The sequence below is a fragment of the Lepidochelys kempii genome, chromosome 25 (genome assembly GCF_965140285.1).
Source record: "Lepidochelys kempii isolate rLepKem1 chromosome 25, rLepKem1.hap1, whole genome shotgun sequence".
NCBI lineage: Eukaryota > Metazoa > Chordata > Testudines > Cheloniidae > Lepidochelys > Lepidochelys kempii.
Window position 1 is genome coordinate 4694706 of NC_136404.1, and position 14290 is coordinate 4708995.

The 14290-nt window shown below is 43.5% G+C and overlaps 1 protein-coding gene across 1 annotated transcript in view; it reads left to right on the forward strand.

The window, feature by feature from the left end:
• Positions 1-14290, forward strand: part of ELAVL1 (ELAV like RNA binding protein 1) — a 111121-nt gene that overhangs the window by 80411 nt on the left and 16420 nt on the right. Inside the window, exon 5 of the mRNA XM_073324407.2 lies at positions 3596-3821. Coding sequence (XP_073180508.1) covers positions 3596-3821 — 226 coding nt within the window. The remainder of the gene's footprint in view (positions 1-3595; positions 3822-14290) is intronic.

A 14290-nucleotide genomic window follows, 5' to 3' on the forward strand; every position in this document is an offset into this window, starting at 1 on the left:
ACAATACTCCAGTTGAGGCCTAATCAGCATGGAGTAGAGCAGAAGAATTACTTCTTGTATCTTGCTTACAACACTCCTGCTAATACATCCCAGAATGATGTTTGCTTTTTTTTGCAACAGAGTTACACTGTTGACTAATATTTAGCTTGTAATCCACTATCGCCACCAGACCCCTTTCCATAGTACTCCTTCCTAGGCAGTCATTTCCCATTTTGTATGTGTGCAACAGATTGTTCCTTCCTAAGTGGAGTACTTTGTATTTGTCCTTATTGAATTTAATCTTATTTACTTCAGACCATTTCTCCAGTTTGTCCAGATCATTTTGAATTTTAATCCTATCCTCCAAAGCCCTTGCAACCCCTCTCAGCTTGATATCGTCTGCAAACTTTATAAGTGTACTCTTTATGCCATTATCTAAATCATTGATAAAGATATTGAGGTGAACTGGACCCAGAACTGATCCCTGCGGGACCCCACTCATTATGCCCTTCCAGCATGACTGTGAACCACTGATAACTACTCTCTCAGAATGGTTTTCTGACCAGTTTTGCACTCATCTTATAGTGCTCCATCTAGGTTGAATTTTGGAGATGGCAACTCATGAAGGATTACCCAAGTGCACCGTTTGAACCCTAAATGACATTAACTGTATAGCTGTCGCAGGAAATATCTTGTACAGATTGTACAACTAAGTTAGCCATGCCATGTGCAGCACAGCCTTCCTTCCCTTTTAAAATATGGGTAAAAATTACACGTGCAGACCTTTGCTAAATAATTGTACAAAAATGTAGTTTTCTGATCCTCATAACTTGGACCAGTCAAAATAATTTTTCATCAGAATAGTCGGATGCGCCTCATTCTCTTGCCAAATTCCAGCTTTCTGCTCCCAGTTGTTTTGGAGCAAGATCTGTCCAAAAATAGTCACATTTTGATAATGGAGGAGGTTCCCCCATGCACTCGTTCTCCTTGTAAACAAAGACAGTGAAACTATTTAATCTGACATCCCCTGAAATAGAGACCAGTCCTAGAAAACTTCATTCCAGTGTGTAATAGTTTCTCAAAGTTGAGTATTTGAAAACAGGGGCTTCTCATAGAAATGGCCAGCCTTTTCAATTATAGCTGTTATAAATGTTGCAGTTGTCGTGTTGGTCTTAAATACTGGCTCTTATAGTGCCTCATTAATAACTTTTCTGCACTTTAAGCAACAGCTGTGTATTAAACTTGGTTGTCACATAACCAATTTTTAATCTTTCTCATGAGAAGACCTTGTCCCTTAGGATGTAATTCTTTAATTTTCCTGTGTAGTTTCTTCTCCTATGTCCCATAGAACAGTATGGACAATGTTAATTTTAGCAAACCTGTATATAGTGCCATAACTTTACATGGTCTTTAGAGATTAAAAGATAAGGCCCTGACCTGAAGTGTTTACAAACTGAATTAGACAAGCATGTAATATGAAGATAAACAAGAGAAGGGAAATTGAACAATGTATTAAAAATAATAAAAGTCCAAGTGCATTTATACAGCAAGTAAATTATAGGTGATCTATTTCAAATGGTAACTTAGGTAGGGCAGGAGAGAGGACTAAAGGAGCACAGCACAGAGTAGAAGAGAAGTGAGACTGTGCATCAGACTGGTATAGTGCCCGCTGGAAGCTAGGAGATGCAGCTGCTGTGACCCCCTTTGCGAGGATATAGTGTGTTCTTCCTCCCCTAGCATAGGAATATCTTTTCTGGCTGGAGCAGGGTGTATGTGGGAACATAACCAAATTAGATCTCACTAATGGTCCATCTGGTCAAGTCTCCTGTTTTTGACAATAACTGGTACCAGATGCATGAAGGTGCGAGGAAACCCCCAAATGGAAGATCATAGAGTAACATAACATGTTCATGGCACTGCTCCTTCACAGCTAACTGGAGAGGCTAGTGTCATTGTTGGTGCTACCCAAGTGGAGTCTTTACGCTCGGGAAAGAACAAGAACATATACCTAACTCAGGCACTTCAAAGCTACACAGTGTTTCCTTAGTGCAGAGACTAAGGTAAGGGCCATGCTCTGTTTCAGTCCCATGTACTTAAAATCATCAATGAATGCGGCAAAAGCTCCTGAATAGAAAGGCTCTGAATGCATCAAGTAGAATAATGTAACCATAACTGTACTAGGAAGCGGGAGATGTGGATTCCACCCAGCTCTCACATTCACTTGCTTCGTGACCTTGATTACATCACTTAAACATTCTACGCTTCCGTTTCCTCCATCTGTAAAATGGAGATAATGCATACCCACCTTTTAAAAAACATTTTCCAGTCTGCATATAATAAATGCTATATAAATGTTTCAGACTCTTATTGTTACTATACCTGTGCACATTTATTTTTAAAAAAGTGGGGGGGGGAGGTTCAGAGAAGAGCCAGTAGAACGATTCTAAGTCTGGCAAACCTGCCTTAGAGTGAGAGACTTAAGAAGCTCATTCAATGTAGCTTACCACCATGAGGGTTAAGAGATGACTTGATCACAGTTTATGACTGTTAGGAGAAGATTTCTGATACTACAGGGCTCTTTTATCTACCAAAGGCCTAACAAACTCCAGTGGCTGAAAGTTGAACCTAGACAAAATCTAATTGGAAATTAATTGCAAACTTTTGAAAGAGAGTAATTTAACCATTGGAAAAATTTCTGAGGGGGTGTGATGGAGTTGACATCAGTTGAGGTCTTTAAATCACAATAGGATGTCTTAAGAGAGGCTCTAGCTTAACCACAAATAAGGATAATCTAGTCTGACGACCTGCACAATGCAGGCCAGAGAATCTCACCCATCAACTCCTGTTAACAAACCCCTAACTTATGTCTGAGCTATTGCGGTCCTCAAATCATGATTTAAAGACTTCAAGGTGCAGAGAATCCTCCAGCAAGTGACCCGTGCCCCATGCTGCAGAGGAAGGCGAAAAACCCTCATGGCCTCTGCCAATCTGCCCTGGAGGAAAATTCCTTCCCAACCCCAAATATGGCGATCAGCTAATGCACTTGATTTGGGTGAAATTCTGTGGCATGTGTTCAGCAGATCAGACTAGACAATCACAATGGTCTCTTCTGGCCTTTGAATCTGTGAAATGGTGTGTCATCAGCATGCATTCATTTCCTGTTTGGAAATTATTTTTCAGTTTTAGGTCTCTTGATATTTTGAGTAACAGAACTGAGCAAAAATAAAAAATGATTTTTAGCCCAATAGTCACCTTGCATTTCTCCTTTGAAAACGTTTTAGTTGATCTGAAATATTTTTCATTTAATGTCAATTGACAGTGGGTTTCCTAGAACACTTGTACTTTGTACAGTTTTTGATTTTTTTGGACTATGAACTAACATGTTATAAATGTGTTTTGCTCCACCATCATCATTATATATTTGAAGTAAATGTGCTCATTTGTGTTTAATTTTGTAATTATTTTTAAATATTTTGATTTCATCCTGTTGAAGAACCACCAGTAAAACTGTAGAACTTAAAGCCATGACCTTAGAAGTACTTTAATTTTTGTTTTTTCACTTGGAAAATTGTTTTGAGCTTATCCTTAATGCATTTTTTGTTTGTTTGATTAAAAGGTTTGTCCAGGGGGGTCGCTTTTATCCGGTTTGACAAAAGGTCAGAAGCAGAAGAGGCAATTACAAGTTTCAATGGTCACAAACCCCCAGGTTCCTCTGAACCCATTACTGTGAAGTTTGCAGCCAATCCTAACCAGAACAAAAATGTGGCACTGTTATCACAGCTGTATCATTCACCAGCTAGACGATTTGGAGGGCCAGTTCATCACCAGGCGCAAAGATTCAGGTATGTTAGGAAGAATAATCCATTTAAGGCCTATTCTGTCACACTCATTTCCACTGGGGAAAGTGTTGCACTGTTTCAACTGTAAAGTAATAAATATCTTTGTCCTAGCATGTGTGAATAAATAATAATGCACTGTGTATTTCTCTGTGTGTGTGTGTATCTAAAAATTGCTCAAGTAGAGTATGATCAAAGTAATAACCTATATAGAAAACTGTGTTGCAACTAATCAAGTAAAGTTTCTAGTTCCACAAAGTAGTACATAGTGAGAAAGTGTATGAAGTGTTGTAGCCGTATTGGTCCCAGGGTAATGGACCAACTTCTGTTGTCATTGTATCACACCTTGGCAGGCTGATATTTTAACAAGACTTGTAATCTTGTCAAAGAACTATATCATGTTTGTCTGACAACATATTTTCTCATTAAACCATATTGATTGGTGTTAGTTATACTTAGATCTTCTAATTCTTTAATGTTAGAATCCTTAATAAGTCATTTCATTATTTTGCTGGGAATCATTATCAGGTTAATTGGCCCATAATTATCAGTCATCCTGTTTTCTGTTTTAAAAATATTGACAGTCCTGAAGTTTCTCCAGTTTTACAACATTTTTATTAAAAATTAACATCGGTTGTCAAGTCTTTTAAAACTCTTAAATGCAAGTTATCTGCACCTGCTGATTTAAAAATGCTTAATTGTAGAAGCATCTTCCTTAGTTACTTCTGGAAAAGAAACTATTTTATCATTTTATTTTATTACCTTTGCTTGAGAGGTGATTAAGTATCCTTTATGTTGAGTCTAAGAACCTTAATTTTTTCGCGGGTTTCTTTAAGGATCTTCTTTTTTAGTACATTTCCCTTCTTTCCCTCCTCAAATGTAGTGTTACTGTACTAGTTTTTGGTGTGATCCTTCCCCCAAGGACATTGAACTTAGAACTATTAAACAATTTTTATTAGTTATTTGTACTGTGGTAGCACCTATGAGCCCCAGTCGTGGACCAGAATTGCACTGTGCTAGGCACGGTACAAATACTTAATAAAAGAATGATCCCTGCCCTAAAGAGTTTCTAATCTGAGTGAATTATAATTGTGTTATTTAAAGGTTGTGTTACTTAAAGATTGAACAACATTTGTGTGTTTAGGCTGTTCTCAGTTTAGTCCTCTTCTCTTATGTCCAGGACTAAAGTTTTTGTGTCAGTCCGGTGTAATGAAGCAATGTCTTGACACAAGTAGTAGTTGGAGTCATCCATGTTCTCAAAGCTCCTGCACTCCTCTGCACTGCACTTGGAACTGGTCTTAATAATTAATGGCATGTCATGGTTTTCGTGCTGCTAATGTGGACATATGCCCCAGAAGCTTCAGTGCTTCCACCTCTTGAGTTGACATCATAACATGGGGCACCTAGTTGAAGGATTGGATGAAAACAATTAGGACTAACTTCGGCTAAGGGATGTGAAGGAATCTTTTGAGACCAGAGTATCTTCACTGTGAAGCAGAGAGGTAACAAAGCCCATAAGAGGATCCGAGGTTAAATCCACCCCCTTTATTGTTGGAGGCTTTTTAAGACTCAAACTGAGATACCATATTTGTAATGCGACCCATCTTTAGGTATCTGGACAATTTTATCTTATTCTAGAGACAGGGTGGGTGAGGTAATATCCTTTAGTGGACTAACTTCTCTTGGTAAAAGACACAATTTTGAGCTTACACAGGACCTGAACAAAAGCTTTGCAAGCTTTTTTTCTTTCCCAAACAGAAATTGGTCCACTAAAAAAATATTAGCTCACTCAGCTTGTCTCTTTAATGTCCTGGGGCCAACACTGTGAACAACAGTGGAAGATATCTCCTTCTAGGAACAGAAGTAAAGGAGGTATTTTCACTTCCTTCCAGCATTCCATCTTTGTCAAAGGCAGGTACATAGAACATATCTCTGCCTCTAGATGTCAGTAACTGTTCTTTCCGTCCTCACCTCAAGAGCACGGTTGCAGGAAGGGGCTATAGCAAAGAGTAGCTGGATCTCACATACGAGCGTCCTTTGATGTCATCAGTATGACAGTAAGAGCATCTGCCTTCATAAGTGATGCTTGAAGGTGTTCATGACTGTGTCTTTTTCATTATGTCGTCAGATGGACATTCAGCATTATTATAGAGGAAATGTCTTGGAGATAAAAAAAATTCTATTCACCTGATATCTGAGGCACAAGCCACTCTTGTGTTAATTGTCTGCATTTAATAGATAAAAATTTGGATCATAGAGTAATTAAAAAACAAACACTGCTTGCTTTGTTAAAACATTTGGTAAGAAACAGGATTACAATTGTATTTGCAGGTTTCAGAGTAGCAGCCATGTTAGTCTGTATCCACAAAAAGAAAAGGAGTACTTGTGGCACCTTAGACTAGACTAACAAATTTATTTGAGCATAAGCTTTTGCGAGCTACAGCTCACTTCGTCGGATGCATGTAGTGGAAAATACAGTGGGGAGATTCTATATTCACAGAGAACATGAAACAATGGGTGTTACCATAGACACTGTAACAAGAGTGATCAGGTAAGATGAGCTATTACCAGCAGATGGGGGGGCTTCTGTAGTGATGATCAAGGTGGGCCATTTCCAGCAGTTGACAAGAACGTGTGAGGAACAGTAGGGGTGTTGGGAAATAAACATGGGGAAATAGTTTTACTTTGTGTAATGACACATCCACTCCCAGTCTTTATTTAAGCCTAAGTTAATTGTATCCAGTTTGCAAATTAATTCCAATTCAGCAATCTCTCGTTGGAGTGTTTCTGAAGTGTTTTTGTTGAAGAATTGCCACTTTTAGGTCTGTAATCGAGTGACCAAAGAGATTGAAGTGTTCTCCGACTGGTTTTTGAATGTTTCAGAGTAACAGCCGTGTTAGTCTGTCTTCGCAAAAAGAAAAGGAGTACTTGTGGCACCTTAGAGACTAACCAATTTATTTGAGCATGAGCTTTCGTGAGCTACAGCTCACTTCATCGATGAAGTGAGCGGTAGCTCACGAAAGCTCATGCTCAAATAAATTGGTTAGTCTCTAAGATGCCACAAGTATTCCTTTTCTTTTTTTGAATGTTATAATTCTTGACGTCTGATTTGTGTCCATTTATTCTTTTACTTAGAGACTGTCCAATTTGGCCAGTGTACATGGCAGAGGGGCATTGCTGGTACATGATGGCATATATCACATTGGTGGATGTGCAGGTGAACGAGCCTCTGATAGTGTGGCTGATGTGATTAGGCCCTATGATAGTGTCCCCTGAATAGATATGTGGACACAGTTGGCAATGGGCTTTGTTGCAAGGATAGGTTCCTGGGTTAGTGGTTCTGTTGTGTGGTGTGTGGTTGCTGGTGACTATTTCCTTCAGGTTGGGGGGCTGTCTGTAAGCAAGGACTGGCCTGTCTCCCAATATCTGAGAGTGATGGGTTGTCCTTCAGGATAGGTTGTAGATCCTTGATGTTGCGTTGGAGAGGTTTTAGTTGGGGGCTGAAGGTGACAGCTAGTGGCGTCCTGTTATTTTCTTTGTTGGGCCTGTCCCATAGTAGGTAACTTCTGGGTACTCTTCTGGCTCTGTCAATCTGTTTCTTCACTTCAGCAGGTGAGTACTGTAGTTGTAAGAGTGCTTGATAGAGATCTTGTAGGTGTTTGTCTCTGTCTGAGGGGTTGGAGCAAATGCGGTTGTATCGTAGAGCTTGGCTGTAGATGATGGATCGTGTGGTGTGGTCAGGGTGAAAGCTGGAGGCATGTAGGTAGGAATAGCGGTCAGTAGGTTTCCAGTATAGGGTGGTATTTATGTGACCATCGTTTATGAGCACTGTAGTGTCCAGGAAGTGGATCTCTTGTGTGGACTGGTCCAGGCTGAAGTTGATGGTGGGATGGAAATTGTTGAAATCATGGTGGAATTCCTCAAGGGCTTCTTTTCCATGGGTCCAGATGATGAAGATGTCATCAATGTAGCGCAAGTAGAGTAGGGGCGTTAGGGGACGAGAGCTGAGGAAGCGTTGTTCTAAGTCAGCCATAAAAATGTTGGCATACTGTGGGGCCATGTGGGTACCCATAGCAGTGCCGCTGATTTGATTATTACTACAAAAGGTTCCCTCCCTCCCATCCGACCCCCCGCCCGGCTCTCCTGCTGGTAATAGCTCACCTTACCTGATCACTCTTGTTACAGTCTGTATGGTAACACTCATTGTTTCTTGTTCTCTGTGTATATTAAAATCTTCCCACTGTATTTTCCACTACATGCATCCGATGAAATGAGCTGTAGCTCACGGAAGCTTATGCTCAAATAAATTTGTTAGTCTAGTCTAAGGTGCTCCAAGTACTCCTTTTCTAATTGTATTTGCATTCTCAGTTTAATTAGAGTAAATTTTCTTTCATTCAAAGCACTTTCCAGCATTACCAGAATTCTAGGACAGAGACAGAAGAACAAAAATGGAAAAGGACCTAAAGAAAAAGAGAGCAGAAACTAATAGAATTACTGACTAGCTGGCCATCCTGTTGCTTCATTTTTAATCCTGGCAGTCTGATAAGTAGCAGCTTTCACAGGGGCTGGTGCTGGCATTTCTGTTAAGCTCTTAAGATCCACTGATATCAGTATTTTCTACAGCAACATTGCCAGTAAAGTTCTGTAGTTCCTAAATTGCAGAAGTATTAGCTTTAGTTATTGATTCAGATTAATTGTAGACATGTTAATTTAATGGCTATAGAGTATGTTGAAAAGTCTTACGGATATGTACTTGCACAAAGGGGCTACATCTCAACCACTAGATTTGTATCAAAGTTATTCTAGGAGAATAATGGTACTAGTTCTGAGTATACGAGCTGCCTTTGATGCAGAGTACATTCATGGTGCTTGATGCAATGTCTGTTAAAGTCAATAAAAGAACTTCCATTGACTTCAGTAGGTGTTTGGTTGGGCCCAAAATGTTATAAGGATGAGAGTGCATGTTTGTTTTTCGTATTGACAATTATCTGATCAAAGAACATTATGAAAGGGATCCAAGAATCTGTTTCTCTTTCACTTGAGTTCTGGAGTTGGATCTTTCCTGTCCCAACATGGGATGCATGACCTTGTAAGTGTAACAGTTTTCCTTAGCCAGCAAGTATCAGCTGGAACTGTTATAAATGCTGGGACTGAGGGCTGCATTAGTATTCATACACACTGGTTTTTGCAACCTCAGTGGGAAGCCACATAGGCCTGGAGGGCATCTGTCCTTGATACCATTCTAGGGACAATAGAAATCTGGTCAGGGCTTCCAAATTCATCTAAACAAATGTGTAGTTCTTATTTGAGTGCTTGCTTATGTCCATTCCAATGTAGGTGTGTGCTCACCCCAAATGCTGGCTCCAGAAAGTGTTTTTCCTCAGTGATCTCCATCGAGTCAGCTCTGTTGCCCCCTGGAGTCGCGCCAGTATATAGGGCCTCACTGCCGCTTCAGTTCCTTCTTACCGCCCATGATGGTCACTGGAACTTCTGCTCGCTTGCACTTCTGTTAATACCTGCTCTAAGAGGACTGGTTCTGTAAAATTGTAAATAGTTACCCTTTAGAGTTAAGTTCAGTTTGTTTCGTAGTGTAGTCAGCGAACCCAGCTTAGCAGGGCTAGCCCTTCCCTGAGCACCGGGATATGCCTTGGTCCCAGGGGTTCAAACTATGTGCATCGTGCCACAAATCAATGCCAGTTAGCGATCCATATGCTAGCTGCCTTGTGTGTCTGGGAGAGACCCACGTGCAGGATCTGCAGGAGTTTCAGACCCAGAACAGAGAAGGACAGGGCTTAAGTTCCTCCTCATGGAGGCAGCGCTCAGTCCCCCTTTGGAGCCAAGTCTTGGGGACTCAGCACCAAGCATTCAAACTTTGGTGAAACGTACTCTGGTGTCTCTGAGGGAAGCACAGTGCTGTTCCACCTCCCCGGCACCAAGGAAGGACTCCGCACTGACGGCCCGGGACTCCCGGCACAAACACGCATCACCGGCGTCGAGGAAGTCAACTCCAGCACGGGACTCTTGCCACTGCTTCGTATCGCTGATGCCAAGGAAAAAGCAGAGAGAGACTGGGGCGTTCTCGAACTGCAAGGTCTATGGGCCATAGAAATGTTGATAGTGCGACCTATGCTGGTCCCCTCAGACGCTAGCAGGGTAAACGGTACCATTGACTCTGGCCCCGGGAAGGGAGCCATTGAATCCGATACCATTGGATTCCCTGCCAAGGGAGGCCATTGGGGTTCAACAGCCCTGGCACTACCCATCAAGGCCGGGGGCATTTGTGGCAGCAAGTGACTTACTATCTGTCCTGGTGCTGCCATCCCCGGCCATTTAGTAATTAACAGTAGCAGCACTAGAAACAAGGACTGTTGAAGGGCAAGCCAGTCATGATAGTGCAGAGCTGATATCCCTCCCTCCCTCCTGGCACCGTTCTTCGGCACCAGTTGGTACTGCTCCGTCTCGGTCGCTGAGAAATGACTCCTCGGACTCCAATTCAGAAGCGGAGTCCTATGCCTTGTGTGGGAGCAGACACCACTCCGAACAGCAGCACCCTACCGCTGACATGAACCACGGCATGCTGCCAATAGCCTGGCCGCTGGTACAGTGGAAAATGCCATTGCAGTGCCCATTCTGGAATCCCTGGGCTTTCCAGCCAATCCAGGGCCCCCAGTCCAGAAGGTAGCTCTGGTGTATGAGTCAAGAGCTTCCCCACCATCCTCATCAGAACGGGGATCAGTCCCCGGTGCTGAGCCCGTACTGAACTACAGGACTCTCCCCCACGGGACCCATCTGGGGCAGAGGGAGAAGTACAGGGGCCAGTGCAGGCTGCTGCTGCTTTCTAGATGAGGTGGAGCTATGGCGTCCACCCAAGATGATTACAGGGTGCACCAGGAGCCTCCTGAGGATGGGTGCCCAAACCCATCCTCAGATGGGTATCCAGGCAGAGGAGATTTGAATCCTCCCACGCCCTAGTGGATATTTTAGCAGCCTCAGGGCCGTCATGGGTGGTGCCCTGCCATCGAACAGTGCCATCATGGAGCCTGTAAATGCTCCATGGCAGACTCCTGGATCCTGCCAACCTACTGCTAAGAGGATGGAGACAAGGGGTATGAATTTTGGTCATACCACACCACCACCACCACCCTCCCCCCTACACACAGTGGGCTCACTGATTGTTTCAGAAGTGAATGAAAGGGAGAGACAGGGACAGCAAGGGCCAATTCACAAGGTTAAAGATGCCAAAAAAATTGACCTTTTTGGCAGAATGATCTACTACAGAGGAGATCTCCAGCTCAGGATCGCCAGCCCTCAGGCGCTCCTGGACTGGTCTGACTGCAACTCCTGCAGTGTAATGGCAAAATTCAGGGAGCTCTTGCCGCAGGATTCCAGGGGTGAGTTCTGAGCTTGAGTGGAGGAGGGGAAATTAGCAGTCAAGGCATCCCTCTAGGAAGCACTGAATACAGCAGACTCTGCAGCCTGCTCCATGGCTTCTGCAGTGATCAAGAGGCGAAGCTCATGGCTTCAATCTTCGGGTTGCCCTATGAGGTACAGCAGATAATTGAGGACGTTCAGTTTGAAGGCAAATCCCTCTTTTCAAAGCAAACAGACTTGAAACTGCATAGCTTAAAGGACTCTATAGTCATCCTTAAATCCCTAGGACTGCATACACCCGCCTGTCATACACATACAGCTAAGGGTAGCATAAAATCCCTCCTTTACCTGTAAAGGGCTAAGAAGCTCAGATAACCTGGTTGGCACCTGACCAAAAGGACCAATAAGGGGAGAAGATACTTTCAAATCTGTGGGGGAAGGTTTTTGTTTTGTGTTTCTGTGTGTTCTCTCAGGAGGCAGAGACACACCAGGTCAGGGAAATACATCTCCTCCAAACAATCCTGAAACGAGTCTCTGATTTTACCAGAAGTGTAAGTAAACAAGGCAAGGCACGTTAGGTTATCTTTTGTTTTAGCTTGTGAATTTTCCCTTTGAAGGATACGTATTTCCATATTGCTATTTTTTGGGGCTACAGAAGGTACCTATGGTTTGTTGTAAACTACAAACACTACCAATTTACAGTACTCTTCGGCCTGTCAGCAGCTCCTTCTGTGTTCACAAAGTGCTTGACAGTCGTTGCAGCCTTTCTGAGGAGACAAGGGGTTCAGGTCTTTCCTTGCCTAGACGACTGGCTGATCAGAGGTCGGACCAAGGACCAGGTGCAGGCAAATGTAAAGTCAACTTTCCAGGACCTGGGACTGTTGATTAAAAATGCAAAAATCCAACTTTTGTCTGGTTCCAAGGATAGAATTCATAGGGGTGGTCCTCGACTTGATCCAGGCCAGAGCTTTTCTCCAGGAAAACAGGTTCAGAGCTATAGGGACACTCAGAGTCTGAGAGGTCACTCCATTACCACTGTAAGAAACTGCTTAAAGCTCTTGGGGCATAAGGCATCGTGCACCTACGTAGTACAACACGCAAGACTGTGACTCAGACCTCTCCAGCTCAGTGGTTTGAGCATTGGCCTGCTAAATCCAGGGTTGTGAGTTCAGTCCTTGAGGGGGCCATTTAGGGATCTGGGGCAAAAATTGGGGATTGGTCCTGCTTTGAGCAGGGGGTTGGACTAGATCTCCCTTCCAACCCTGATATTCTGTGATTCTATGAAATCTTACTTACATAATGGAATCAAGTTGGCCTGGATGTGAGCTCAGTCACATGGATTGAAAACAAGCTGTAAAGAAAGGTGAGTGATAAACAGTCATGTGTTATGTTGGGAAAGTATCTGGAGGTCTCTTCTTATTGGGGGGAGGGATAGCTCAGTGGTTTGAGCGTTGGCCTGCTAAACCCAGGGTTGTGAGTTCAATCCTTGAGGGGACCATTTAGGGATCTGGGGCAAAAATTGGGGATTGGTCCTGCTTTGAGCAGGGGGTTGGACTAGATGACCTTCTGAGGTCCCTTCCAACCATGATATTCTATGATCTAATCTTGGTTAACATCAGTATACATACCGGGTCGACATCATCTGGACAAGATGTTCTCGCTTTCCCTGTCGGTGATTTCCTCCCTCATTTGCTGACTGGTCCCAGGGATGGTATGTGCGGGAATTCCATTCTCGAGATCCCCACTGTCAGTGTGTCTCATCACAAAGGTGTTCGCAGTGGGATGCGGGGCTTACTTGGGAACACTCAGAACTCAAGGCCTCTGGTCACCAGAAGAACCCTCATATTGATGAGCAACGAGAGAACTGGGGATGGTGTGCCTAGCCTGCCAGGCTTTCCAGCCCCACCTGTAGGGCAACTGCGTGGTGTTCCTCAAAGACAACACAACAGCAATTTTTTATATGAACAAGCAGGGCGGAGTGCACTCTTCGCCCTTATACCAGGAGGCTGTGGGAATTCTGTATAGCCTATTCGATCCACCTCGAAACCTCATACCTCTCACGGTCGCAGAATGAGTTAGCGAATCATCTGAGCAGATCCTTTTCCAACCATCATGAGTGGTCAATTCTTCCAGATGTCATGAACGCTGTTTTCCAGACGTGGAGAACTCCCCAGTTAGACCTGTAAACAACTAAGTACAACAGGAGGTGTCTTCAGTTCTGCTCCTTCCTAGGGCTAAGCCCAGGCTTGCTCACAGATGCCTTTCTCATCCCTTGGATCAGCTCTTTTACGCTTTCCCTTCCATCCCTCTCATACACCGGGTCCTGTTAAAGGCCAGAAGTGACAAGACACGTCTGATCCTGATAGCCTAGCTGCTTCAACACTAGCTCAGCGCATGCCTAGATTTCTCGGTGGATACACCAGTCAGCTTGTCACTGTTTCCAGATTTGATCTCTCAAGATCATGGACATCTATGTATCTGAACCTCAGATCTCTTCACCTCACGACATGGAAGCTCCATGGCTGAACTCAGCAGAACTGGCTTCCTCCGGGCGTGTTTGCTAGGTGCTTTTTAGGGAGCAGAAAGCCATCTAATATAGCCACTTATCTGGCAAAGTGGAAGAGATTTCTCTATCTGGTCAGCACAAAAGGGTGTTTCACCTACCAAGTCATCACTGCCCTTCATTCTGGAACATCTACTCCACCTAAAGCTGCATGGCCTAATGGTGTCATCCATATAGGTCCATCTAGCTGCAATCTCAGCCTTTTGCCCGTGGGTGAACAGCAGTCAGTCTTCTCAAACTCAGTCTGTGGCCATTTCCTTAAGTGGCTGGAATGGCTGTACCCACAGGTATGCCAGCCACTACCTCCTTGGGACCTCAATTTGGTGCTGGCAAGGCTAACAGGACCCCCATTTGAACTGCTGGCAATGTGTTCTCTGCTTTATCTGTCTTGAAAGGTGGCCTTCCTAGTCTCCATTACTTCTACCAGAAGGGTTTCAGAGATCCGAGCTCATACCTCTGAGCCACCCTACATGGTCTTCAAGGACAAGATACAATTGTGGCCTTACCCGTCCTTTCTGCAAAAGGTTGTCTCATAATTTCA